The sequence below is a fragment of the Erythrolamprus reginae genome, chromosome 2 (assembly GCF_031021105.1).
Source record: "Erythrolamprus reginae isolate rEryReg1 chromosome 2, rEryReg1.hap1, whole genome shotgun sequence".
NCBI classification, from domain to species: Eukaryota; Metazoa; Chordata; class Lepidosauria; order Squamata; family Dipsadidae; genus Erythrolamprus; species Erythrolamprus reginae.
In genome coordinates, this window is record NC_091951.1 from 111,333,208 (window position 1) to 111,359,451 (window position 26,244).

General features: G+C 38.7%; 1 protein-coding gene across 4 annotated transcripts; it reads left to right on the top strand.

The window, feature by feature from the left end:
• Window positions 1-1,527: 1,527 nt before the first annotated feature.
• CLK4 (CDC like kinase 4) lies at window positions 1,528-25,210 on the top strand. 4 transcript variants are annotated; one of them, XM_070739174.1, is made up of 13 exons: window positions 1,528-1,613; window positions 2,326-2,383; window positions 4,255-4,397; window positions 15,177-15,399; window positions 17,042-17,108; window positions 18,951-19,072; window positions 19,168-19,334; window positions 19,423-19,517; window positions 19,756-19,885; window positions 22,192-22,274; window positions 23,075-23,154; window positions 24,692-24,779; window positions 24,863-25,210. In XM_070739174.1, exons 7-13 carry the CDS (start codon window positions 19,181-19,183, stop codon window positions 25,001-25,003), a joined length of 771 nt encoding a protein of 256 aa, XP_070595275.1. In that variant the 5' UTR covers window positions 1,528-1,613; window positions 2,326-2,383; window positions 4,255-4,397; window positions 15,177-15,399; window positions 17,042-17,108; window positions 18,951-19,072; window positions 19,168-19,180; the 3' UTR covers window positions 25,004-25,210. The 4 variants fall into 4 exon arrangements, with proteins under 4 accessions (XP_070595275.1, XP_070595276.1, XP_070595273.1 ...); XM_070739175.1 differs by lacking the exon at window positions 1,528-1,613 and adding an exon at window positions 16,615-16,705 and having other exon boundaries at window positions 2,324-2,383; window positions 18,951-19,076; XM_070739172.1 differs by lacking the exons at window positions 1,528-1,613; window positions 18,951-19,072 and adding an exon at window positions 16,615-16,705 and having other exon boundaries at window positions 2,324-2,383.
• The last annotated feature ends 1,034 nt before the right edge of the window (window positions 25,211-26,244 follow it).

Genomic DNA, 26,244 nt, shown 5'->3' on the forward strand with positions numbered 1-26,244 from the left:
CCTCCCGGGTTTGTTTGTTTTTTTATAGCGCCCTACTCTGGAGAAGGCAGAGGACGCGGATCAGGGAGGGAGACGCGCGCGCCTTTTTATTTCTCTTAAAATGGAAACTTTGGAGAGAGAAATTATTGTACATCAAATTCACTAACCGGTCGGGGTTTTTTTAGGCTTGGCTCAGCGTTTTCCTGAAGCAAAAGTGAGAGCTATATAATGCACGATACAGCTTAGTACAGTACAGTCTTCGGAGAGGGGCAGCATACAAATCTAATTTATTATTATTATTATTATTATTATTATTATTATTATTATTACTTCGAATTTCAGGGTGTCTTGCTTAAAAACTTTTAAACATCTCTAGGGTAGCCTAGTTTTACAGAATAACAAGAGTTGGAAGGGACCTTGCGCGTCATCTAGTCCAACCTCGCCTCCTGCCCAAAGAGGAAACCTGTTTGTTGCCAATAAGCAGGAGCAAACTCTCAATTTCATACTTTTTTGTAATCCAGGTTCCTCTGTGGTGTGGAGCGAAAATTACACCCTCATCTTCTAAAATGCTTCTAGGGACTCCAGTACAATGTGTTTATGTGTCTGAAGGCCACTAGCCTGCGACTGCCCCGCAGTGGATATCAATCAAAATAGAGCTGGAAGGCATCTTGGAGGTCTCTTAGCAATCCAACCCTGTAACCCAGGTGGCTACTTTGGAACTACTGTATTGTTTTTTTTAACAAAAAAAATGTTACTATCTTTAAACCGCTTTTAATTTGACAAGTTGGATAGATTACTAGAGTCGGAAGGGCTCTTCTAGGTCATCTAGTCCAGGGGTAGGCAAAATTGGCTCTATGCCTTGTGGACTTCAACTCCCAGAATTCCTCAGCTAGCACGATTGGCTCAGGAATTCTGGGAGTTGAAGTCCACAAGGCATAGAAAAGCCAACTTTGCCTATCCCTGGAGTCGCTACGCGCAGCTCTATAGAAGATGGCTCTATGAAAGCTGCTGAACGCGCTGCTGTCCTCGACTCCCTTACCCCCACCCCCGTCGCATTCAGCATTCGCTTCCACGGAGAAGGCCGGTCATCCTTTTTTCTTGGCTGCAATGGATGTAAACACCCATTCAAGATGCCCGGAGAAAATAGATTTTAGAAACACCTGAAAGAGCACAATGCGTATTCGCCGCCGCCTGCAATTGTTTATTAAAAAACTAAACAAAAGGCGGGATACAAATAAATAATGCAACATTGGCGAATCCCGAGAGTCGAATTCACAAGAGGCCGAGTTTGGATGCCCTTGATGTAGATGCAATTATTTCACCTGGACTCCACGCTCATTTTCTGCCTTTGTCCCCTTCCAGTTTCAGGCTGTGGTGACAAAAAGCGCTGCTACCTCTCCCTACAGTCGCCTGTTCTGAAGTTTTAGCCCTCCTTGCCGTCGCATTCAAAAGGAAAAGAAAGAAAATCTGGACGCCGCGGCATGAAACTGGCAGCCTGCTTGCCGCCTCCGGGCGTGTGACGTCATTCCGGAAGTGGGAGGGGAGAAAGGAAGAAAGGCGCCATTTTGTTTGTTTGGCTACTTGATAACGGCCAAAACCGCTTCTTGCCTACCCTTTGTGGAGTGGGGAAAAAGGTAGGTGTGAAGCGGAGCGTCTTGAGCACGACCCCACGGTTTTTTTTGGGGGGGGGATCTCCATTTGGGGAAATGAGGAAGAGAGCAATTCGACGATAAAACTTTGCTGTCATTTCAAATTTTCTTCCGTCCTCCCCTCAGGTACTTGCACATTAGCAAAATAAGTTACCCCAACCCCGATACTTTTCCTGAGGTTCTTTAATGCAGTTTTTCACGCTAAAAGAATAGAAAGCAAGCGATGTGGCTTACATTTAAATATATAAATTTAGACTTGACATATCGGTATGAAGATCCACATTGCGCCACAACAGCCATCGCACGAATAGAGAAATCCGGTTTTCCAGGCTTATCTGGTGACGCCAGGAGGCTAAATAATGGGAGTGTGCAAGTATGTACCTGAGTCTTTCAGGACAGTAGCAGACAAATTCAATTGAATAAATAAATGCCGCATCTTTGTGATTAAGTGTGGAGGCAAGATAGATTGTGACTGCATTAAAAAGTATCTTTCAAGCATCGAATAATCACAGCCGAATGCGTGTAATATCGAGATATATATACATCTCTTGTACTAAGACTTCACTAATTGCCAATAAAACAGATCCACAAAAAAGATGGTAATAGAAAGTCGGTTTAAAAATGACCTTTGTTGCATTTAATGCTGAGAAGCCACTGTCTTAATATGCTGTTATTTTTTGTTGCATTGCATTATCAGGGATGCCTGTTGTCTCACTCCTTCTCAATTTAAGCCGGAACATGCTCTACAATAAAAGGTAATGAGATAGTACAATAGGAGCAAACAACATTGCATTTCTGTGAGTTTACACATTACAGCAAACCTTAATGGGATACGGCTCCTTTTGATTTAGCATGTTCTACAAACACAGCTATCATGGTTTATTCATAAATCATAGCTCAGCATTGTTTGAATGCCATTAACATCTTTCATGCCTATTAGATATGTAAACTATAGCCATGACTTATGGTACTAGCTGAGCCACAGTGGCAAAGTGGTTAGAGTGCAGTACTGCAGGCTACTTCTGCAATTTGGCAGTTCAAATCTCACCTGCTCAAGGTTGACTCAGCCTTCCATCCTTCCAAGGTGGGTAAAATGAGGATCCAAATTGTTGGGGGCAATATGCCCTCATTTAGAGAGGGCTGTAAAGTGCTATTGCTAGTTCCTGGACATTTTGGAAGTGTTAGGCTTAGAATAACTTTATTGTCACTTTAAATGGACACTAATCGGTATACATTGAAATAAAATTTTGTTGCATACAGCTTTAAAGGGTCACCCCCTGTAATATGTACTACATAAATATGACTAAATAATTATAAAATTATGCATATACCTACATATACGACACAGAAAAATAACACATAAAATGTTTATCTAACTAAACCTAGAATTTACGTAACTTGACTTTTAAGTATTCTTGGAGATATTTATAGAACTGACTGAACCATGGGGTCACTCATTTTTCCAATGCATGTTCTTTATTCAAAATTTAGTAACCCCTGGACTACTAAACTGATTGCTCTTCTACACTTTGAAAGAAATAAGATCACACTGGGAGCTTGCTTTCTTGCAATCCCTTTGTCTCCAATCCCTGCTCTTTGCAAGGAAAAGGGAAGAAAAAAAGCAAGTACTTTTTGTAAACATCTCTCCCTTGCCTAAACACTTTGGTTTTGCTGTGCCTTTTAATCACTCCCCCACTCTTTAGAATTCTAGAGTTACCTGTTTAACGTCTTGTATGCATCAAAAGTAGTGGGATATGTTTATATTTCAGGGCTAGGAGCAATGGATTTGCTACACATATAGTTTACCAAGGGTGGGCTACTGCCTGGATGGGGTGGAACGCAGTGGGGTAGTGAAAATGGAGCCCCACCCCAGAACACCCAATTTGCATTGAAAGATGTTGAAAGAAAATGCAGAGCGTCCTGGGTAAGCCACACCCACAGTGTGGTAGTAAAAATTTTGGTAGTCCTTCTCTGTAGCTTACTATATACCCTGTCTTATTGCCAGTGTGATCATATTTGCTTCCAATGTGTAGAAGAGCAGACAGCTTACTCTCTTGAAATCTCTTCCTCTAGTTTTTCTAATCCTCATTGGGCAGAGAAGAAAAATCAAGGAAAGAGATTGCCCACATGAAGTCCTTTCTTTCCCCTTCCTCCCATGCTACAAATTGTGGATTGAACAGATTGTGGAGAATGGGATTTGAAGGGTGTAAATTTCCAGCCCTAAAAAAATCTAAGCTAAAATGTTAATATTTATTCTGTTTCTTTGCCTTGATAGGTAGCATATTGGGTTCGAGTGATGAGGAATGGAAGGAAATATAATAAGTGGGCAGAAATGCTCTTGCATTTAAATAAATAATTCTGTATTTACCGATTTAAATATTTTTTTGTAAATTGCTCTTTGTTATAGTAACTCTGAAATAAACTTCATAATCTAATAAGGTTTATTGCCACTAAATAAAAATTGGAATATAACCTTACTTTCATTTGGCATATTCAAGTAAAATCAACTCCTATTGAAATAATAGAAGCCCATTTTGTCTTAATATTTCAAATTGTGTTTAATTTGTTTTAAATTTTTATTAAACTAGCAGGTAATACTTGTATCTTGATATATTTCTTTTAAAAGATGAAGCACTCCGAACAAGCTTGTTGTTATGAAGAAGAAGACAAAGAAGAAGAGAAAACTACAAATAGCCGAAAGCATAGGAAAAGGTCTCATAGTAGTGAAAGAAATTACAGATGCTATAAATCACTTAAAACTGCAGACAGGTACTTAACTACAATCTTCTAATTATAAATATGGTACAGGATAATTATATAAGCATTATAAATAAGGTTTAAAGAGATGAGAACTGCTCTCACCTTTCTAGTCTTCTGGAAGGATATTAAAATTTGGCTCTTCCAATTGACTTGGAAGTAGTTAATGGGATAAAAAAAGCTCATTCTTGTGCTATCCATTTCCTTGGTTCTAGATTTTATATAATTTTTAAACATTGGTTTTTATATTTATATTTTTATTGCTTGTAAGCCACCCAGAGTCACCTTATCAGGGAGATGGGTGGCATGTAAATTTAATAAATAAGTAAGAAGCTATGTTACTCTAGTACATTTATATAAATATTTTTATTTGATTTAATGAATTACATATTTTTGCTCTATTTTGTTTTTTAAAATAGTGTAATTAGTACTGTAAATGGTGTCTGTGTTCCGTTTTTATTTAGTGAGACAGGGATGACAATTCCTTTTATAGTAATATTGTTCACTAAAATTCTAAAAGGCAAAATAGTAAGGAAAGGAACCAACAATTTATTTAATAACTTTGGATATTTTTATGCAAAGTTTTAATGAGCTAAGCTTGCAAAGTACATTTTTTATGTCTAATATCAATTGGGTGCTTTTTCCAAGAGAAGGATTATATTGATGCTACTTAATATAGTAATCACTTTATTAACTTTACAATGCTGATTTTCTATTTTTAAATGTCTGTTTTTATATTTGTATTTTTTTCTACTAACTCTTGCATGTCTAAGTCACTTCTTGTGAGATGGGCCTCTATATATACATATGATTAAATTATCTGAAGTTGGCATACTTAATACTATGTTTTTAAATTTGTTGTGTATTTATTTGATGGGCTATCTGTTTGTTGAAAGTGATTACATTCCTTAGAAAATTAGTTCAGTATAATTATTTTATTGGTGTATTAATGGTTTCTATTAGATGTGCAAGCCTTATCTATTGATCTCCCAGCTATTTTCTTTCAAAGATCTGATTAGACTTTTGTTAGTGGCCAGCTCTTGACTGTGGTTCATCTTTGCCATACTTATGGAGGCATAGCCGCAATTCATATACAAACTGCATAGCCTAAATTTATTTTAGCTAGTCAGAAGGATATAGAGGAGTTGATGTTTTTGAGGATGATCCTGATAATTTTCACTCAGCAGTTCATAATCTACCCTCCCCATAAAACTAAAGCAAAGGGTTTTTTAGCACCTGTGGTGTTCACTAAAAGCTCACCTATTAAACAGATCGATCTAAGGCTCATTTCAGTCCAACATTTTTATTCTCAATAGCAACCCAGATGTCCCAAACAAAAGAGGCATACATACTCCCTTTCTACCGTTGTCCCCTTGTATTTTATATATGGGAATGTTGTCCCAAACCTGGAAGTAAACTGAGTCTTCAAGATTAGTAATCCCTAGTAAGCAAGTTCTTTGTGAATGTATTCAATATCCTTTTAAAACCTTCCAGTGACTCCTCGTATGATAATAAATTATGTAAACTGATTATGAACTATGTGAACAAGTGCTTCCTTTTACTTATTTGCTTATCCTTCCAGGGAGATTTATTGAGTAGTCCCTGGTCCTAATTTTGCTATGCAACTGCCTTTCAGTTGATCAGTGCAGCAAGGTTGAAGTTTGCACTTTGAGGAGATGCTTTAGTATTGTGGATAGTTAATGTTAGCTGCTTCCCAAGACCCGGGAGAGGAAATGGGTAAGTGAGAGAATTGATAGCGGAGAGAAAGGGTGGTTGTAGTTGGGCTTTAGGGAGTAGTGAGTTTGTTACTGCTGCATAGCTTGTGCTATTTAACACTGTCTTTGGATTAGTAGTGGTAGGATGGTCTTTGGAGACTTTATCTGCTGACATATAGTTCAGGACCACCTAAAACATATACCTGATCCAAATCATTAAAGCAGGGGTCCCCAAACTTTTTACACAGGGGGCCAGTTCACTGTCCCTCAAACTGTTGGAGGGCCGGACTATAAAAAAAACTATGAGCAAATCCCTCTGCACACTGCACATACCTTATTTTAACATAAAAAAACAAAATGGGAATGTACTATTTAGAGGGGGGGAAGAAGTCTGAAATTCATACATGTTTATGTTTTGTTTTTAATTTTCTTTTGTTAACATCTGATTGGCTATACAAGGTTTTATTGGTTTATAGAAAAATGTATAAAAATATTTATAGAAAAATATATAAAGAAGGAAGCACTTTGGCATAATGATTAATAAGTTAGAAATATAATTGGTGTTGTACTTTTTGAAGGAACATTAAGGAGGGAATTTAATTAAAAGAAAAGTATGTACCTGGATGACATTAGAAAAAAAACTTTTGCAACTTTTTTGATGATTGATATTAGTTACTGACAAAATACCGCATTTTATTCAGGGAAAATTAGATGGTACATTGTATTGTTTGAATGTATGTTGAGAGAATTTTTTTTAAAAATGTCCCCCCCCCAAAAGTCTTTCCTTCCTCCGCCCTTCCATTCATTTCATTCTTCCTTCCTTCCTTGTTCCCTCCATTTCTTCTTCCTTCCTTCCTTCCTCCTTTCCTTCCTTCCTTTTCCTGCCATTTCTCCTTCTTTCCCTCCCTCCCTCCTTCCCACTTCTCTCTTCCCTCTCCCTTTTTTCCTTCTTTCTCATTTGTTTTGTTTCCCTCTCCCTTGTTCTTTCCCTCCATCATTTTCTCATTTTTCTCTTTTTCTCTCACATTCCCTCCCCCTCACTTGTTTTCTCTCCCTCTCTCTCTTGCTTTCTCTCTCTCTCCTTTTCTTCTCTCTTCCTTCCTCTCTTCTTTTTTTTTCTGCCCTGCAACACGCCGCGGGGCAGTCGACTGCAAGCAGAAGCTCCCAAGACGGTGGCACCGACGTCGGGTCACAGTACATTGCTGGCACTGGCCCGCTGGCTGGCCCAGGACGGAGGTGCCAGCCCCATGCCCAGCGCAGTGCCAGCAATGTACGGCGTCCTGCAACACATCAAGCCGCCGCCGGTGCCTTGCAGCCAACCGCCCCACCGCCGCCTTACGACTACTGCTGTGCCCTCCCGCTTGACCCATGCTGCGCCACCTTCGTGGCTTGCCCTGCTGCCCCGCGCCCACCAGAGCTCCCGGTGCGGCCGAAGCGCGGGGCGGAGTAGGTGGCGGCGGCTGCTTCAGGCCCGCCCCCGAGCTGAGCTTAGAAACATAGAAGTCTGACGGCAGAAAAAGACCTCATGGTCCATCTAGTCTGCCCTTATACTATTTTCTGTATTTTATCTTAGGATGGATATATGTTTATCCCAGGCATGTTTAAATTCAGTTACTGTGGATTTATCTACCACCATAGTTCCCTCTAAGCTGAGCAGTGAGCAATCGCTCACTTAAAAATCATCATCAACTCAGAGTTTTCCAAACCTGCCCAGAAGCCCAGAGGGAAAGAGTGAGAGGGAAGGAGAGAGAGAGGAGGAGAGAGAAACAGATAGAAAAAAGAGAGGAAGGAAAAGAGAAAGAAAAAGAATGGGAGTAAGGAAGAGGGAAAGAAAATCAAAATCTAGTTTGAAACTAGCTCAACTATTTAAGTGGCATTTTGATATTGATAGAGTTGCCCTATTATGAGCTCACTGTTATAGACACACAGTACAGTATTTTATTTTGAAATTCTCTGAGGCAAAACAGGGTGGGTTTTTAATTTGTTTGTTTGTTTGTTTGCTTGCTTGCTTGCTTGCTTGCTTATTTATTTATTTATTTATTTATTTATTTATTTATTATTTCTGTGCCGCCCAGTCCTGAAGGGACTGCCGCTCAGACACTATACTTTTCCGCCCACCCCCCAAAAAAATTAGAGGGAACACTGTCTACCACGTCTGCTGGAAGTTTGTTCCAAGGATCTACTACTCTTTCAGTAAAATAATATTTTCTCATGTTGCTTTTGATCTTTCCCCCAACTAACTTCAGATTGTGTCCCCTTGTTCTTGTGTTCACTTTCCTATTAAAAACACTTCCCTCCTGAACCTTATTTAACCCTTTAATATATTTAAATGTTTCGATCATGTCCCCCCTTTTCCTTCTGTCCTCCAGACTATACAGATTGAGTTCATTAAGTCTTTCCTGATACGTTTTATGCTTAAGACCTTCCACCATTCTTGTAGCCCGTCTTTGGACCCGTTCAATTTTGTCAATATCTTTTTGTAAGTGAGGTCTCCAGAACTGAACACAGTATTCCAAATGTGGTCTCACCAGCATTCTATATAGCGGGATCATAATCTCCCTCTTCCTGCTTGTTATACCTCTAGCTATGCAGCCAAGCATCCTACTTGCTTTCCCTACCGCCTGACTGCACTGTTCACCCATTTTGAGACTGTCAGAAATCATTACCCCTAAATCCTTTTCTTTTGAAGTATTTGCTAACACAGAACTGCCAATACAATACTCAGATTGAGGATTCCTTTTCCCCAAGTGCATTATTTTACATTTGGAAACATTAAACTGCAGTTTCCATTGCTTTGACCATTTATCTAGTAAAGCTAAATCATTTACCATATTACAGACCCCTCCAGGAATATCAACCCTATTGCACACTTTAGAGTCATCGGCAAATAGGCAAACTTTCCCTACCAAACCTTCCCCTATGTCACTCACAAACATATTAAAAAGAATAGGACCCAGAACAGACCCTTGTGGCACACCGCTTGTAACCTGACTCTGCTCAGAATACTCGCCATTAACAATAACTCTCTGATGTCTATGCTTCAGCCAGCTGCAAATCCATTGAACTATCCAGGGATTAAGTCCAATCTTCACTAATTTATCTATCAGCTCTTTATGTGGAACCATATCAAAGGCTTTGCTGAAGTCCAGGTAGGCAATATCCACGGCACCACCTTCATCCAACACCTTTGTGACATAGTCAAAGAAATCAATGAGATTAGTCTGACATGATTTGCCTTCAGTAAAGCCATGCTGATTTGGGTCCAATAAGTTATTGTTTTTTAGGTGCTGATTTATCCTCTTTTTGAGTAGAGTCTCCATCATTTTAACTACAACTGATGTCAAGCTAACTGGCCTGTAGTTAACAGCTTCTTCTCTACTGCCTTTCTTGTGAATAGGCACAACACTGGCCATTCTCCAATCCTCAGGAACTTCTCCTGTTAACAAGGATTGGTTAAACAAATCAGTCAGGGGGGTAGTAATGACAGATCTGAGTTCTTTAAGAACTCTGGGGTGGATGCCATCTGGACCCATTGCCTTATTTATCTTTAATCGTTCAAGTTCTTCTAAGACATCGGCTTCTAAGATCACTGGAGCTGAATCCGTACAGCTGGAAGCAATGCTATATTCCTCTATAGTATTATTTTGTACGGTGTCTTTTGAGAAAACTGAACAGAAGTAGCTATTGAAATGGTCAGCGATCTCCTTATTCCCATTAATGCATGTATTATTCCCGGTACTAAGTTTCGTGATGCCGCAGTTTTTCTTCTTCTTATCACTAATATATCTGAAGTAGGTTTTATCCCCCTTCTTTACAGATTTGGCAATTTCTTCCTCTTTTGAGGCTTTAGCAGCATATATTATCTGTTTCGCCTCCTTCTGTCTCATTTTATACACCTCTCTATCAGCTATACTTCCAGACTCTTTATACCTCCTATAGGCAGCCTTTTTTTCATTGACTATAGCCCTTACATCATTGCTAAACCATAGCGGTTTCTTCTTCCTTTTACCTTTAGTTATTTGTCTTACATACAGTCCAGTGGCTTTTAACCCTGCTGTTCTGTTCGAAAAAACTTCCTAATGTTATGTTCGGGTCACATACGACCCGGACCAAAAACTCTTCATTTGAAGTGCTTATGTTTGGTCAATTTGAAAACTTTTTTCACTTGGAAAGTAGTCTGAACATTTCTGCACACAATGATATGAAAATTGAAATGAAAAAAGTAAATCTTATTGGTTTACTGTATTTTGCGGATATATTGCATGCCCCCCCGTTTTTGTGAATTTTTTCAATTTATGGATAGTTTTGCTTGCAAAATCCATTCTATTTTATTAAAGTTGGTGTGGGATTGGTAGCTTGAACATTTCTGAACATAATGATATGAAAATTGAACTGGAAAAATTGATGCATATTGGTTTATTTTGTTGATGAAATGCATGCCCCTCCGTTTTTTTGAAATAGTCTTCACTTTATGGATAGTTTTGCTAGCAAAATCCATTCTATTTTACTAAAGTTGGTGTGGGATTGGTAGCTTGAACATTTCTGAACATAATGATATGAAAATTGAACTGGAAAAATTGAAAAAATTGAACTGGAAAAATTGAAAAAAATTCACAAAAACGGGGGGGGGGGCATGCATTATATCCACGAAATAAACCAATAAGATTTACTTTTTTCATTTCAATTTTCATATCATTGTGTGCAGAAATGTTCAAACCTGTTTCCAGGTGAAAAAAGCTTTCAAAAAGACCAAATATAAGTACCTAAAATGATCAATTTGCAGTCTGGGTCAAATAGACCCGGGAACATAACATTAGGGAGGTTTTTTTTTTCAGCAAGAAAGAAACCCCCCACCCCCCAAAAAAAATTCTCATAGAGAGAACCCCTGAAATGATGAAAACTCATGGAATTTCAAGTTTCAGATATGCAGGGAAAATGTTTTACAGGGACTCAAACTTGGTTTCGGGTCACATACGACCCGAACAGAACAGCAGGGTTAAGATGGCCTTTTTTAATACAGTCCACTGGGTGCTCGCTCCTGCCATTTTATCCCTCCCCTTTAATTCATTTTCTAAATATTCCCCCATTGCATTAAAATTTGTTTTTCTGAAATCCAGAAAATCCAGCTTCCTTTGGCTTCCTTCGAGGCAAAAGCTGCAAAGCTCACCTGCCGCCTCGAAGGAAGCCAAAAGAAGCTCAGCTCAACGAGGACCGGCTGTTGGTCCCTTGAAGCTGCCGCCGCCGCCCACTCGGAGATCCCTTCGCCCGAACGGAGGCGGCGGGCTCAAGGGACCAAGAGCCGGTCTTTCTCGGCGCTGAATTGTTGCAGCCTCTGGGCGAAGGGATCTCCTCAAGCAACGCAGCTCCGAAAAGGACCGGCTCTTGGCCCTTGAACCCGCCGCCGCCTCCGTTCGGGCAAAGGGATCTCCGCAGTGGGCGGCGGTGGCAGCTTCAAGGGACCAACAGCCGGTCCTCGTTGAGCTGAGCTTCCTTTGGCTTCCTTCGAGGCGGCAGGTGAGCTTTGCAGCTTTGCCCCGAAGGAAGCCAAAGGAACCTCAGCTCGGGGGCGGGCCTGAAGCAGCCGCCGCCTACTCCGCCCCGCGCTTCGGCCGCGCCAGGGCCAAGTAAGCCGAAGCTAGGCCCGGCTCCCCCGGCTCCAAGCGCGGGGCCTGGGCGGCGGGCAACCATAGGGAGGGCCTCCCCGTCGCCTGGCCGGGACGGTGTGGCCGTTAACAATTTAGTGCGCGGGGGTCCTGATGGCTTGTTTACTGCCCCCTCCAGACGCTCTTGCAGGGCTTCCAGGCTCCCTGCGGGGCAGCAAAGAAGCAAAAAAGCATCACTCTCCCGTTCTCTCTCTCCCTCTCTTTCTTGCTTTATTTTTCTCTCTCAGTCCCTTTCTATGTCTCCCTCTTTCTCTCTCTCCCTCTCCGCCGCAGACCCCCCCCCCCCAACACCAAAAGTGCCCAAACGCGCACACACCTCACCGGTGCAAAAAAGCAAAAAAGCGGCACTGGAGGGACCAAGACGGTCTGCAGCTGAGTGTCTGGAGGAGGAGGCGGAAAGCCAGGGGGCGGGGAGGAAAGCAATTGGCTAATTTCTTTCTCGCCTTTAGGGAGAGGAACTGTTGCTGCTCTGCCATAGGGTGCTTTCCTTCCCGCCCCCTGGCTTTCCTCTTCCTTGCCGCCGCCAGATGCTCAGCAGCAGAGTGGAGGGGAGATTCGGGAACTTAGTATATTATATATGGTAAAATCTTGTACGCTGCTGCGGGCCGGGTAAATAGCCTCAGCGGGCCGCATCCGGCCCGCGGGCCGTAGTTTGGGGACCGCTGCATTAAAGGATGCAATATACAGAAATGATCACATGTTAGATCTAGTTTTTATCTCAGGGTAGTCATGACACGATCTGAAGGTTCTATCAGTCCTGTGTTATGGTCAGACTGATTGTTTTTGGTTTGCTGGTGCTGTCTTACCCAGCCACCACCAGAAAGAGGTTGCATTTATTGGAAACTACTAGGCAAGAAATGGACCTTGAGTTAGAATCTGATTGGTCAGTCTGGTCATATTGGCTGTAGCATGGCCTTGTCCTATTATTTGAGAATGTTTAACCCCGTGTTAGGTGAGAAAGAGAATATGACCTTTGGGACTTAAACTTGGCTGCCTGTTAAATCCATTCCCCTTCTGGTTGGATACGTGAATGGTGAATTCATCCTGGCATGATAAGATTTTTCTGCCTACCTTGATGGTAGTGGCACACCATTTGAAAAAGCTGGACCTTATGGGTTTAGACAATTATAGCCCTATCTAAGAAAATGGTTGAAAAGGTGGTCAAGTTTCCAAAGACACTGAAATAATCAGGTTATCTGGGTTTGCTGCAATCAAGTTTCAGGCCCAGGCAAAGTATAGAGACAACATTTGTTACACTTTTTGGTAACATCTGTCAGTGCCATGATATCCTGGTTCTTCTTTACCCTTTTAGTATTTTCATAGCATCTTTTTAGATTAATTGTGAGGATTGAAAATGGGAGACATGAAGTTGCAGGGCTGCTTTTCCTTTTTCCAAACCTTAAATTACAATTCTAGTGAAATTATATAGAATTTTGTTGACATAGGATTATGGAAGGGACACATTCTCAGGATGAAGGAGAGTACTGAGAGGGCCAATTGGAAAAGAAACTTTGCACATTAAAACTTCCAATATCATGACTATATTTTTCTGAAGCGCTGGGCAATTTCTCCTTAGCATTTGTGTTTTCTGAATTCAGATAAGTTCTCCACATGCCCTGTGTATGGGTTGTTGATTTGGAACAGGGATGTCAAATTTGTGATGTCACATCATCACATGATGTATCACAACTTTTTTCCCCTTCACTAAAATGAGGGTAGGTGTGGCCAGTGTATGATGCATTCAGCCCTTGGGCCATGAGTTTTACACACCAGATTTAGAATATCCTCAGATGAGATGAATTATGTAAATATTTCTTGTGTTGCTCATCATAAGCAATACACATATACAGGTGGGATAGTTCATTGATTATGATTTTTTAAATAATTATAGTAATTACATTGTAATTGAAATTTCAATTGTCTGCTTTTTGTTTTTTTTACTAATGCCCTGAAGTTTGAGTTGCTATAATAACAACTTTTATATGGATGCTCTTTACTTAAAGAGCTTAATACAGTGGTACCTCTACTTAAGAACTTAAGTGGTACCTCTACTTAAGAACTTAATTCGTTCTGTGACCAGGTTCTTAAGTAGAAAAGTTTATAAGTAGAAGCAATTTTTCCCAAAGGAACCAATATAAAAGAAAATAATGCGTGCAAACCCATTAGGAAAGAAATAAAAGCTCGGAATTTGGGTGGGAGGGGGAGGAGGAAGAAGAGGAGGAGGACAGTTGCTGCCCAGAGTGAAGGGAGTGTTTTCTCTGGGCACTGGCAGAGGTTTATTCCCTCTGCCAATGGAAAATGCTTTGTTCGCTCTGGACTGCCAAAGCCTCCTTAAGTGCCACCGAAAGGCTGCTCTGGCAGCCCAGAAAAGCCCAAGAGGGCCGGGATTAAAGAGGGAATGGCAGGAAACTGGCCGGGCCTTCGTGCCGCTCTCAAATTTCCTGGGAAAAATTTTCGGGCTCAGGTTAAGTAGAAAATGGTTCTTAGAAGAGGCAAAAAATCTTGAACACCCGGTTCTTATCTAGAAAAGTTCTTAAGTAGAGGCATTCTTAAGTAGAGGTACCACTGTATTCTTATTTTTATAATTAACAGTATGTTTTCCATCTAAAATGGAATAAAATAAAAATTCCTTTTAAATAAAAAGGAATTCTATTAAAATATTGTGCATTTTGGAAGTTTATTAGAATATAGAAAATATTACTGGACTGCAGAACATTTAAAATCCAAGCTATCTCAAACAGGTCATCTGATTGAAATAATGTATTTGTTTTGAGTTTGAAACAGATGTTTCATATTCAAAACAGGATCTTCTAATTCCTTTGGAAATATTTTAAACTTGAATGCTCAAGAATGAAATAGCTGCTTCGAACATGAAATAAATACAGTGATACCTTGTCTTACAAACTTAATTGGTTCCGGGACGAGGTTCTTAAGGTGAAAAGTTTGTAAGACGAAACAATGTTTCCCATAGGAATCAATGGAAAAGCAATTAATGCGTGCAAGCCCAAAATTCACCCTTTTTGCCAGCCGAAGCGCCCATTTTTGCGCTGCTGGGATTCCCCTGCAGCATTGCAAAAATACGGAAGCCCTCCCTTCCCATGGAGGGGAGCCTCAGGGTAATCCCAGCAGCGCAAAATCGGGTGCTTCGCTGGCAACGGAAGTCCAGAGGCGGGGCATCCCAGCGGCGGCGGTGGGTTTGTAAGGTGAAAATAGTTTGTAAAAAGAGGCAAAAAAATCTTAAACCTCGGGTTTGTATCTTGAAAAGTTTGTATGACAAGGCGTTTGTAAGATGAGGTATCACTGTATTTAAATTGAAAAAGGTCAGGATGGAAATATTTTGTACACCGTTATAAAATATATTTGTTTTTAACTACTGTTTCTGAAATGGGGAAATAATTAAAATATATTTTCAGTAACTACTTGGACGATGCATCCACACATGAGAGAGACCATCATGACCGAAGATATGTTGAGGAATATCGAAATGACTTCTGTGACGTAGATGATCATAAGTATCATCACAGACATTATGAAAAGAGCCATTGCCATCATCATACCAAATCTTCTGGTCAAAGCAGGAAAAAGAATCATAAACAAAAGGATAAGAAACACGATCCCAGCAACAGCTCACATTCAGTATGTATACTTTTAAAAAGAATAATAAATATATTAAATATTTTTAGGCTACTTGGAGGAATAGTAGATTCTCTGGATAAAGTTGGAAGATTTGATATGACGTCTGCATTTAAAAAATTATTTCTGTATGATGGTGTATGTATGAATGTAGATTCTACTATAATGGAAAGTATTAAGTACACTACTGGCTCAAGGTTGACTCAGCCTTCCGAGGTGGGTAAAATGAGGACCCATATTGTTGGGAGCAATATGCTGATTCTGTAAACCAGTTAGAGAGGACTGTAAAAGCACTTTGAAATGGTATATAAGTCTAAATGTTAGTACTATTGCTATATGAGTTTTCATTTGACTTAATTTGTCCAAAAACAGGAAAACTCAGATTACTTGCAGCTCCAAAAATAAAAATAGCTGTGCTACCCTTACTTGAATTAGACTTATATCATGGTGAAGCAACCATGTCTAATTTGTTCCTTGTTTTTCAAAATGGATCTGTTTCAGTGGAATTAGTTTATTAATAAGATGTCTATAATGAATTCATTGTTTCTGTGAAATAGTTTCAAGCAAATATTAAGCATTGGATGATTTTATTATCAGAGAATGAATAATTTCAACAGTTAGCAAGATCTGAATATTTTACAAATAATAAAAGTACTTTTATTGTATATATTCAAATTTTAAAATGTTGAGATGCAAGATTTTGTTTTTACAGATGTATATCACCAGAATATTAGACTGAATTTTAATAATATTTTCCTCTTTAGCTGGTCTAACTATGGAATATAAATAGTTGCATGAATAATATATTAATAAATATTAATCAAATTACATTTTTTAAAAAATTCAAGAAATATCTGTTTTATAAAGATGAAAATGACAAAAAATTAATTGCAACTAGCAGAAATAATTTAGATTGTAATCTTAGTTTCAGTCTCCTGGTAATGTAAAATTTAAAAGACAAAATTGTATTGTGTTTCTGTTGTCTTGCAACTTTTTAAGTACAGTATTTATCTGAAAATCTGTTCCTTGCCATGTTTTTCTTCTGTAACATAAACTGCCCTGTGAATTTCTGGGGACTGAATTTGAAATTGCTCCTGCCAACTTTCGTGGCCTGGTGCGTAACTGAATGCCTGAATATCCCCGCTGAATGAATTGCGTAATCTACCCTGAATTCACTTTGATAATTGATTGGCTGGACGATCTTGGTGCCGTTTCCAGAAGAGCCATCGAAGGAAAAGATCCAGGAATGTAGAGGATGATGAGGAGGGTCACCTGATCTGTCAAAGTGGAGACGTACTAAGAGCAAGATATATAGAATATTTTTCAACACTTTTTAAAAAAATGTCAGCAAAACATCTGTTTAGAATATTATGTTAGTGAGAAGTGGGGGCGGGGCTAAGAAAGCTTTTATTTTGTCTTTGTACTCTAATTTATTTTCTGTACTCTTAAATATTGCTGTTTAGATAAGCACAACATTAAATAAAGCTTAAAGTTAGATTGATAGCTAGATAACTATTTTGTGCCACCTATCCAATAAAATAACACATTCTGAAGCAGACAGTAAATGTTATAATGGTAGACTTAATAGTGTTCAGCTTTATTCAGCTAATTCAATAACAGCTGAATTTATTTTTTTCTTTTTTAGATGAAGTTATTTCTACTTTAGGAGAAGGTGCCTTTGGGAAAGTTGTAGAATGCATTGATCATCACGTGTATGTATCCTGTTTTCTCAAAAGTATTACCAACTAAAAAGTGTTTATATAATGGTAGAAATCCTTCTGCATATTATATTAATTTAAGCAAGTCAAACTTCAGAAAAATAGTTCAAAAATAATTATATGGTAGCCAACTATAATAATTTAATTTTTTCTGCATCTTCTCCACTGAGGGTGTAAACTTATAGCATGATAACAAAATTTTTGCAGTTGAAACCATAGCTCAGAAAAATCTTAGCAACACATAATTCCAACCCCAAGCTACATATAGTCTTTATTTTTAAAGCTTTAATTTTAACCATTTGTCATTTTTTGCCTTTTTAATATATTATTTAAACCCATTCTCTTTACTATTGTATTAATATATACAACCAAGTATTCTAGTCTATAATAACAAATTAAATTTTAAAAAAGCATAAGGCTAACAAGACAAGGTCAGGTATTTATTAAGGACCCTTAACAAATGCCTTGCAGCCTAGGCTATGGGACCTGAGGTTGTAGCCTATTTTCAGACATTCTTTTTTGCATCTGGCTGCTTGTAGAAGTAAGAGCATTGGAAAGAGAATGGCCCTGCCTTGCCCTGCCCACTATTTCTTTCTAGTTTGCTCTGTAGCATTGGTTCTCAACTGGGGGTAGGGTTGCCTAAGACCATGGGAAAAGACAAATTTCCCATGGTGTTAGGAACTAAAGCTTCTATTCTAGCACCTTGGAACATATTTTTACAATTCTACCAATCAAGCGTTTACAGTGGGGTTGTCCCTCTAACCTTCCTGACAATCATCTTAAAGCTCTCCTGTGAGAATTGGTGCTAGACTTATGGTTGGGGGTCACCACTACATGAGGAACTGTACTAGAGGGTCGAGGCATTAGAAAGGTTGAGAACCCCACTGCTCTATAGCCTCAATGAAATTGCTGTTGAAGCAATAAAGTCATCAATAGAAAAATATTCTTCTGAAAGCTGGAACTTGTGTTGAATTTATGCTGAATTCAACTTTAAATGTTGAGCTTTGCATTTTCAAGCTTAGGGATTCTTTATTTTTTTATTTGCTGTTATTAAACAGCAACCAATGAAGGCAAACTCGCCTTCATTGAATTCTTTTACTGATTATTTTAATAGAATACTGTATTGGATTATATGTTTATGGTCTTAGTATTTAGTGATTGTAAGGAAGGTGAGTTTATTCTGTGTAAGGATTTATATTTACTACTGTTTCATATTGTTTTTATTGTTCTGAATTGGTTCAGATTGTTGAAAGACATGCTAAAAACAATAAATTATACTAAGTTGCCACTTTGTTTCTTGGCATATCCTTCTATTTTTGAAGAGAAAATGGCTAGATTTCTTTAAAAAGAAAAATATGGTATCATAGTTTGAAGATATGGAGACAGTGTTAACTTATTTTTCCTTTGCCCTGAACCTCCATAAAGTACTGCTGATATGCTTCAAAAGTCTGCCCTATTCATTATGGGAAATAAGGCCAACAATTACAAAATTAGTGCCCCGCCAACTCTTGACTTGGAAGTGCAACATCTTGACTTGATCAGTATATAATAATTCTTGTATTATTTTGGTATGGTTTCATGGTGATATGTACAAAATGACCAGATTGTAATATCCAAAAAGGTTTCAAATATTATTTACATACAAGAGAAAAGAATGTTCTAAAGTTATTCCTTTGTTAACTATTGTACAATATTTTAACATTATTTCTGAATCAGGATAGGCTAGAATTATGTGATCCCATCTACCAGTTACAAAATATCAGATAATAAATGTTACCTTTTTCTTATATGCTTAAATCGCATATGGTACTTAAATTGCAGTATTTTATTTCTTAGGAGAAAGATGCATGTAGCTATAAAAATTGTAAAAAGTGTTGGTAGATATCGAGAAGCAGCTCGTTCAGAAATACAAGTATTGGAGCATTTAAATAGCTTGGATCCCAGTAGTACAGTACATTGTAAGTATAAACTGAAATATTAATACTATGTTTTAAAAAATAAATAATTTACTGTTTCATTAATCCCTTGTTTTTATGGTGTTTTTATTCCCTAGTCGTTGTGTACAGATGTTGGAATGGTTTGAACATCATGGTCATGCCTGCATTGTATTTGAACTGCTGGGACTCAGTACTTATGATTTTATTAAAGAAAATAGTTTTTTGCCATTCTCTATTGAAATAGTTAGGAAGATGGCTTTTCAGATTTGTCAGTCCATAAACTGTAAGTATATTTAATAATTAAATAATTATATCTAAATTTCTATACAAGAATTTAAGTATTGAGTTTCTATTTCTATTTCTTTTTCCAGTCTTGCATCACAATAAGTTGACTCATACAGATCTAAAACCTGAAAACATTTTATTTGTAGAGTCTGATTATATAGTAAAGTACAATTGTAAAATGGTAAGTGTTAAAACATATTTTTCTCTCTAGGTTGTTCTTTTGCATTTTTTATTCTGTACAATGTATTCAACTGCCATAACATGTTTTTTAGTATGAGATTCCTGTGTAAAATATTTAGTAAGGTCATAATTAGTAAAATAATTGCATGAAGCAATTGAGTTCTATAAGAAGTTTATTACTTGGATCACAATATATTGAGATCAAGAAATACAACTAATTTTTTAAAACTTTGTTACAGAGGCGAGATGAACATACCCTGAAAAACACAGATATTAAAGTTGTAGACTTTGGTAGTGCAACTTATGATAATGAACATCACAGCACTTTAGTCTCTACATGTCAGTATAGAGCACCTGAAGTTATACTTGGTTAGTAAAAAATTTGAAAGATAATTTATTAGTTTAATCTTCTAAATAATAAGAATCCTTTTCATACATACAGTATATCACAGAAGTATGCAACCCCTTCACATTTTGTAAATATTTAAGTACTGTATATGTTTTCAAGTGACAGATTATATAACAGTGTAAATGTGCTGTCCTCTCAAAATAATGCAACAACCATTAATGTCTAAACTGCTGTCAACAAAAAGTGAGTACACCGCTAAGTGATAATGTCCAAATGGGGCCCAAAGTGTCAATATTTTGTGTGGCCACCATTATTTTTTAGGACTGCCTTAACCCTCTTGGACCTATAGTTCACCAGAGCTTCACAGGTTGTCACTGGAGTCCTCTTCCACTTCTCCATGACAACAGCTAGCAGATGTTAGAGACCTTGCACACTTCCACCTTCCGTTTCAGCTTACCCCACAGATACTCAATAGGGTTTAGGTTTGGAGACATGCTTGGTCAGTCCATCACCTTTATCCTCAGCTTCTTTAGCAAGGCAGTGGATATTTTGGAGATGTGTTTGGGGTCGCTATGTTGGAATACTGCCCTGCAGCCCAGTTTCTGAAAGGAGGGGATCATGCTCTGCTTCTTTATGTCACAATACATTCATGGTTCCCTCAATTAGCTCCCCAATGCAGGTAGCACTCATGCAGCCCCAGACCATGACATTCCCACCACCATGCTTGACTGTAGGCAAGACACACTTGTCTTTGTATTCCTCACCTGATTGCCACCACGCACACTTGACACCATCTGAACCAAATAAGTTTATCTTGGTGTCATTAGACCATAAGACATGGTTCCAGAAATCCATGTCCTTTGTCTGCTTGTTAGCAGCAACCATTTGCGGTCTTACTTGTGCATCATCTTTAGAAGAGGCTTTCTTCTGCCGGGGTGGCGCAGCAGGTAGAGTGCTGTACTGCAGGCCACTGAAGCTGACTGTAGATCTGTAGGTCAGCGGTTCAAATCTCATCACCGGCTCAAGGTTGACTCAGCCTTCCATCCTTGCGAGGACCCAGATTGTGGGGGCAATAGGCTGGCTCTGTTAAACAGAGCTATTGCTAACATGTTGTGAGACGCCCTGAGTCTGAGAAGGGCGGCATAAAAATCAAATAAATAAATAAATAAATAAAGACAGTCCTGCAGACTCCCGCTGTACATGCGTACTGTGCGTGCAAACCCTTCAGTGCGCATGGGTGCACCTCCACCCTGCCCATGTGCCCCCCACTTCTTCCAAGAGGGCTGGTGCACCTTTTACTGGTGGACAACCAGGTACCGGCCCACTGGCAAGACAAAGCAGCAGTCATTCCCAAGCCGGCAGCCGCTCTCTTAGCCCCACCACCTCAAAAGCATAATTCACCAGCTTTGGAAACTCCAAACGCCTTGGCTCCATTGGGAACCACTGTTCCCCGTGTGGCAGCAGTTCTCTGTTGTCCTCCACCTCAGCAATTCTAGCTAGGGAAGCTCCAAACATGTGGCCTTACCTGGGATCTTCCCCACTAGGAACCACTGTTCCCTGGTTGGCAGCAGCTCTCTGTTGTCCTCCACCTCAGCAATTCTAGCTAGGGAAGCTCCAAACGTGTGGCCTTGCCTGGGATCTTCCCCACTAGGAACCACTGTTCCCTGGTTGGCAGCAGCTCTCTCCATCTCCTCCCACCTTTGTAGCCAGAGAAGCTCAAATGCACGGCCATGCTCCAAAGTTAAGCTCCTTGCCTGGGATCCTCTCTGCTGGGAACTACTGTTCCCCGGCCGACAGCTGCTGAGGTTTTGGTTGTGAGATAACACCAAATTTAACACACCTGCTTCCCCTTCAAACCTGAGACTTTGTACCACTAACAAGTCATATGACACCAGGGAGGCAAAACAGCTACTTGGACCCCATTTAGACATTATCACTTAGGGGTTTACTCACTTTTGTTACCAGCAGTTTAGACATTAATGGCTGTATGTTGCGCTATTTAGAGGGAACAGCACATTTACAACATTATACAAGCTGTATACTCAATACTTTACATTGTAGCCAAGTGTCATTTCTTCAGTGTTGTCATATTTTTCAGAGTATAAGACACACTCCACCCCCCCCTCCAAGATGCTGAAAATTTGGTGCATCTTATACATCAGTGCATCTTATACTCTGAAAAATATGATACTTAAATATTTACAAAATGTGTACTTATTTCTGTGATATACTGTACATTTATGTGAATGGTATTACTGTTCCTATCATTTCCTATTTTCAACCTGAGTATCATCAAATAATCGGAACATTGTGAATTGTGTTACAGCACTTGGTTGGTCTCAGCCCTGTGATGTCTGGAGCATAGGCTGCATTTTGATTGAATATTATCTTGGCTTCACTGTCTTCCAGGTATGCATATAACTTTTTAGTTATAATTCTAGAGTTAAATGGAACATTGAACTTACTTAGCTTTGTTAATCCTTTGATGTGAAATCTTATGAAATGTGGGTAAGATTATTTATTGGAACTTTATATCATCTGAGATGAGTGGCAAACATTACTTTAATACAATATGGCTGATTGTTGCAGTCTTACGTAAGTGCTTCAGTGCTGTGGTTACTATTCTGGAAGTAACCAATTTCTGAGCATTTCTGGCATGGTCAAAAGATTGTTGGAACATTTACACTGAGTTCAAAACAATTGGTTACAAAAACCAAACAATTATTCCGAATTGTGAACTGATCCAATGTAAAATGTTATGCATACCACTAAAAAAGAGTATACATTGAATATAGATAATAATTGCTTAATAACCACACTTGGTACCCATGACTCCATTGTCAACTAATGTCTTTATTGTCACCTCTTGTTGGAAGTGGATTATGAAGCATGCAAGTAGTAGTTACAGGTCACTGATATGGTCTGGAACACCTGAATTTTGATATCGTAACCATGGTATTCTTCAGAGCCATTGTATTTAAGTGGTCTCTAAAACAGGGCAATTATTCAGTAAAGACTATTTATAAAATATACAGTCGAACGCTGCATTCCAGGTTTTTGCATGGTTCCAAGTTCCAGAACCCTGAAGACTAAACAGTTGTCCTTTTTCTGAGGAAGTCTGGTATGGGCAAAATATATTCTAATTGTTAATGTATACATTTTGGTGGATGCTTAATTTCTTTGGGCTGCTTTTGTTTTTGTTTTTGCAGACACGTGACAGTAAGGAACACCTGGCAACGAGGGAGAGGATACTTGGGCCTTTACCAGTGCACATGATTAAAAAATCAGGGTATGCTTATTTGAAATTGTAAATATGTGTTTTAAAACAAATCAAAAAAGGTTTGGGAGGGGGATAAAAATCTGTGATGCTGGTAATACTTGCTTAAGGCTATAAACCCCAATTCTTTTGTCTGGTTTGATGCAAATAAACTGCATGTTTGTAGATACAACCCATTTTCCTGAGCTTCATTTTCTCTTTGCATGAGCAAAAAAAACTAAATAGAAATGAATGTTTTATTGCCACATCCAATCCCTGGCTTATTGCGCCAAATAAATTCATGTGTCAAGGTTCCAGATAACATCCAAACTAAATCAGATTTGGGGTCAAAGTATTCCGCAAAGCTCCAATTTATTTCCAGAGCCATTCTGGCACCTAAATAGGAAAACTGGAATCTGAGTTTCCCACTCAGTTGAAAGTTCACATCCCTTGTCCCACAAACTTGTCACGTTGCCCAGTCAGATTGTCAGCGTGGCTAGTCCATTCCTCACTTCCAGCCCTGGTGGTTGCATCTATTCCCTCCTGATATTCACCCTCCCAAGTTCTTACAACATCAGGTCTTCTATAGATGGTGTGGCAAGTCATTAATTTATCACTAATTTCTGCAGTTGAAAGAGCAGCCAAAAAAATGATTTTCCTAAACTATCCCAAATTTAAGATCTAACAAAATTTCCCCTATTTTACAATCTGTTGCTTTTATCATATATTAAAATGTATAGTTAGAAATGTCCTTGGGGAGGCAAACTTTTCTTTCAAATGTTAAGACTACATGCTTAGAACAGAAAGATATGTGGCAAATGAATTTAACAAATAAATAAACTGAGCTTTTATTTCCAATACACTGCAATTTTTCTGGATGCTGAGTACCAAAATAACTAGCTGTCATTTAAAGTAGGGGTAGCATCAGTGACTGGTTTTTTTAATGGAGAAATTAATAGTAGTTGAGAAAAGTAGCTGAAACCTATGAGCAACCCTAAAAATAAGCATCGGGAAGAAAGATTAAGGAAAGATATCCTTGAAAGGAGCTTGACAAAAAGACCGGTACAGGAGAGCTTAGGAGAGAAAATATAGGTGTTTGAAATATTTTGAGTTTGAAAAGAGCTGAGTTTGTAATGCATTATTCAAAGTTCGGAGTTCATTGTTTCAGCCACTTCAGAAAGTGAAGTCCTTTACATTCAAAGTAGTGATTTTTGAGCTAAAAACTCTTGAAGAAACTTGAAAAAATTTAGTATGCTCAAAATAATGCATTTCAAATTTTAATAGATTTGTACATCTTTTGTAAGCACATAGGAATATCCGCTAATCTTTTACTGCGTTATATGCAAAGCTGAAGTCAAAAGAGAGATTTGTGTATATTTTGGATATAAGTTTCAATTAAATTTAATGTTTTTTATATAGGATTATATTAAGGATAGTATAAAAACTGAAAGAAAATGAAGTATTTACATATTTACTTATGAACGAATAAATTATATTTGTAAACTACATAGTCATACTGATAGCCAAAAAATAGAGATTGGCAAATTATATTTAGCCTTTTTGTACATAGGAAACATTACTTTCATCATAATCAACTGGACTGGGATGAACAAAGTTCTGCAGGCCATTATGTTAGGAGACGATGCAAGCCACTAAAGGTAAGGGGAGGAGATTCTTTCTCCATTTAATTCTGATGTCGTAAGATAATTTTTTAAAGTCAGCTTTTCTCCCTTTTCCCTAGGAATTTATGCATTGTAATGATAAAGACCATGAGAATCTTTTTGATCTCATCCGCAAGATGTTAGAATATGATCCAGCCAACAGAATAACTCTAGATGAAGCCTTGCAACATCACTTCTTTGATTCCCTAAAAGCTAGATAGCTTTTCGTGTCTTCCTTAAGGGACATGATATGGACTAGGTGTGTCAACATCTGTTTTGAGATGTTGTAAATAATAAATAAATTTGTACAGTTGTTTCTGTAAATATAACTGTTGTGTGTCTATACTGATGCTCCTGTATTATCTGGTTGAACAGTTACAGCTGATCATGAATATTATCATGTAAACATTAAAGGAATGTTTTTACAAGTGATTGTACTTTTTTAAAGATGAAGGCAATAATGGACTTGGAAACTTAAACAATAGTGACAGGAGTAAAAGTTTTCAAAGGACAGTTAATACTTCAAGAATATAATTCAGTTTTAACAAGATAATTAAAAATTATCCTGCTTCTCCAAATTTTCACATTGAGACTTACATTTTTAAAATATTACAATATTTTATATGATTCTTAGATTACCTCTACATTGCAAAATGTACTACAGGTAATCCTTAAATTAGGACAGTTCACTTATTGACCATTCAAAGTTACGACATAGCACCCACCCTCTTCTAAGTACTTATGACAAAGTTACAAATGTTGCAGCATCACAGCAGTCATTCACTCTTACGAACAACCGCAGAGGCACAGCAACATTTACCCTGCCTATTCCCAGCCTCTACACCCGTAACTGGGTTTCCGCAGGCACTGGACCTGTAGAGACTCACCTTGCCTCTCTGCCCTCTGGTTTCTTTGCCTACTCTTGGTGCTCCAAAAGCAGACAGTAAGAGTAGAGGGAGAGGGGGACGAGAACGCCCTGCTCAGTTTGCAATCTCCCCTCTAGGCTCCAATTGTCTTTGCAAAAAGCCTTTGTCGCCAGAAACAGAGCCCCGAAGAGATGCACTGGCCCTCCAAGACTCTGTTCTTGCTGGCAAAGGTTTTGGGAAAGGTTTGTCAAAAACTAGAGGGAGATTGTGTTCTTCTAGGTTCCGATTGTCTTTGCAAAAAGCCCTTGCTGCCAAAAATGGGGCCTGGGAGAGTCACAAACTTTGGCAGTGAGAAGGCAGCTTGTTAGATCTTCGCAAGTGAGACCCAGTGTAGCAGGATGGTGGGAAGGTATAAGGTATGTCAGTTGGGAGAATCCTTGGGAGGCCTGTTCCATTACTAGCACCACCACCGCAATGGTCTTCTGCACCCTGACATATCCACATCCACCCATGCATTTGATTAGAAAATGAGCGTTGACTCACCTGATACGCTCTTTCTCTTGGTAGAGGAGTCGACAGTCAGGATGGGTTGTACT

Excerpts from the sequence above, each read along its gene's own strand:
- CLK4 (XM_070739175.1), top strand. The coding sequence starts at position 4,255 with ATGAAGCACTCCGAACAAGCTTGTTGTTATGAAGAAGAAGACAAAGAA. Across the intron at positions 16,706-17,041 it reads AGACGTACTAAGAGCAAGAT|ATGAAGTTATTTCTACTTTA; the intron begins ATATAGAATATT and ends TTTCTTTTTTAG. Across the intron at positions 24,780-24,862 it reads GACGATGCAAGCCACTAAAG|GAATTTATGCATTGTAATGA; the intron begins GTAAGGGGAGGA and ends CCTTTTCCCTAG.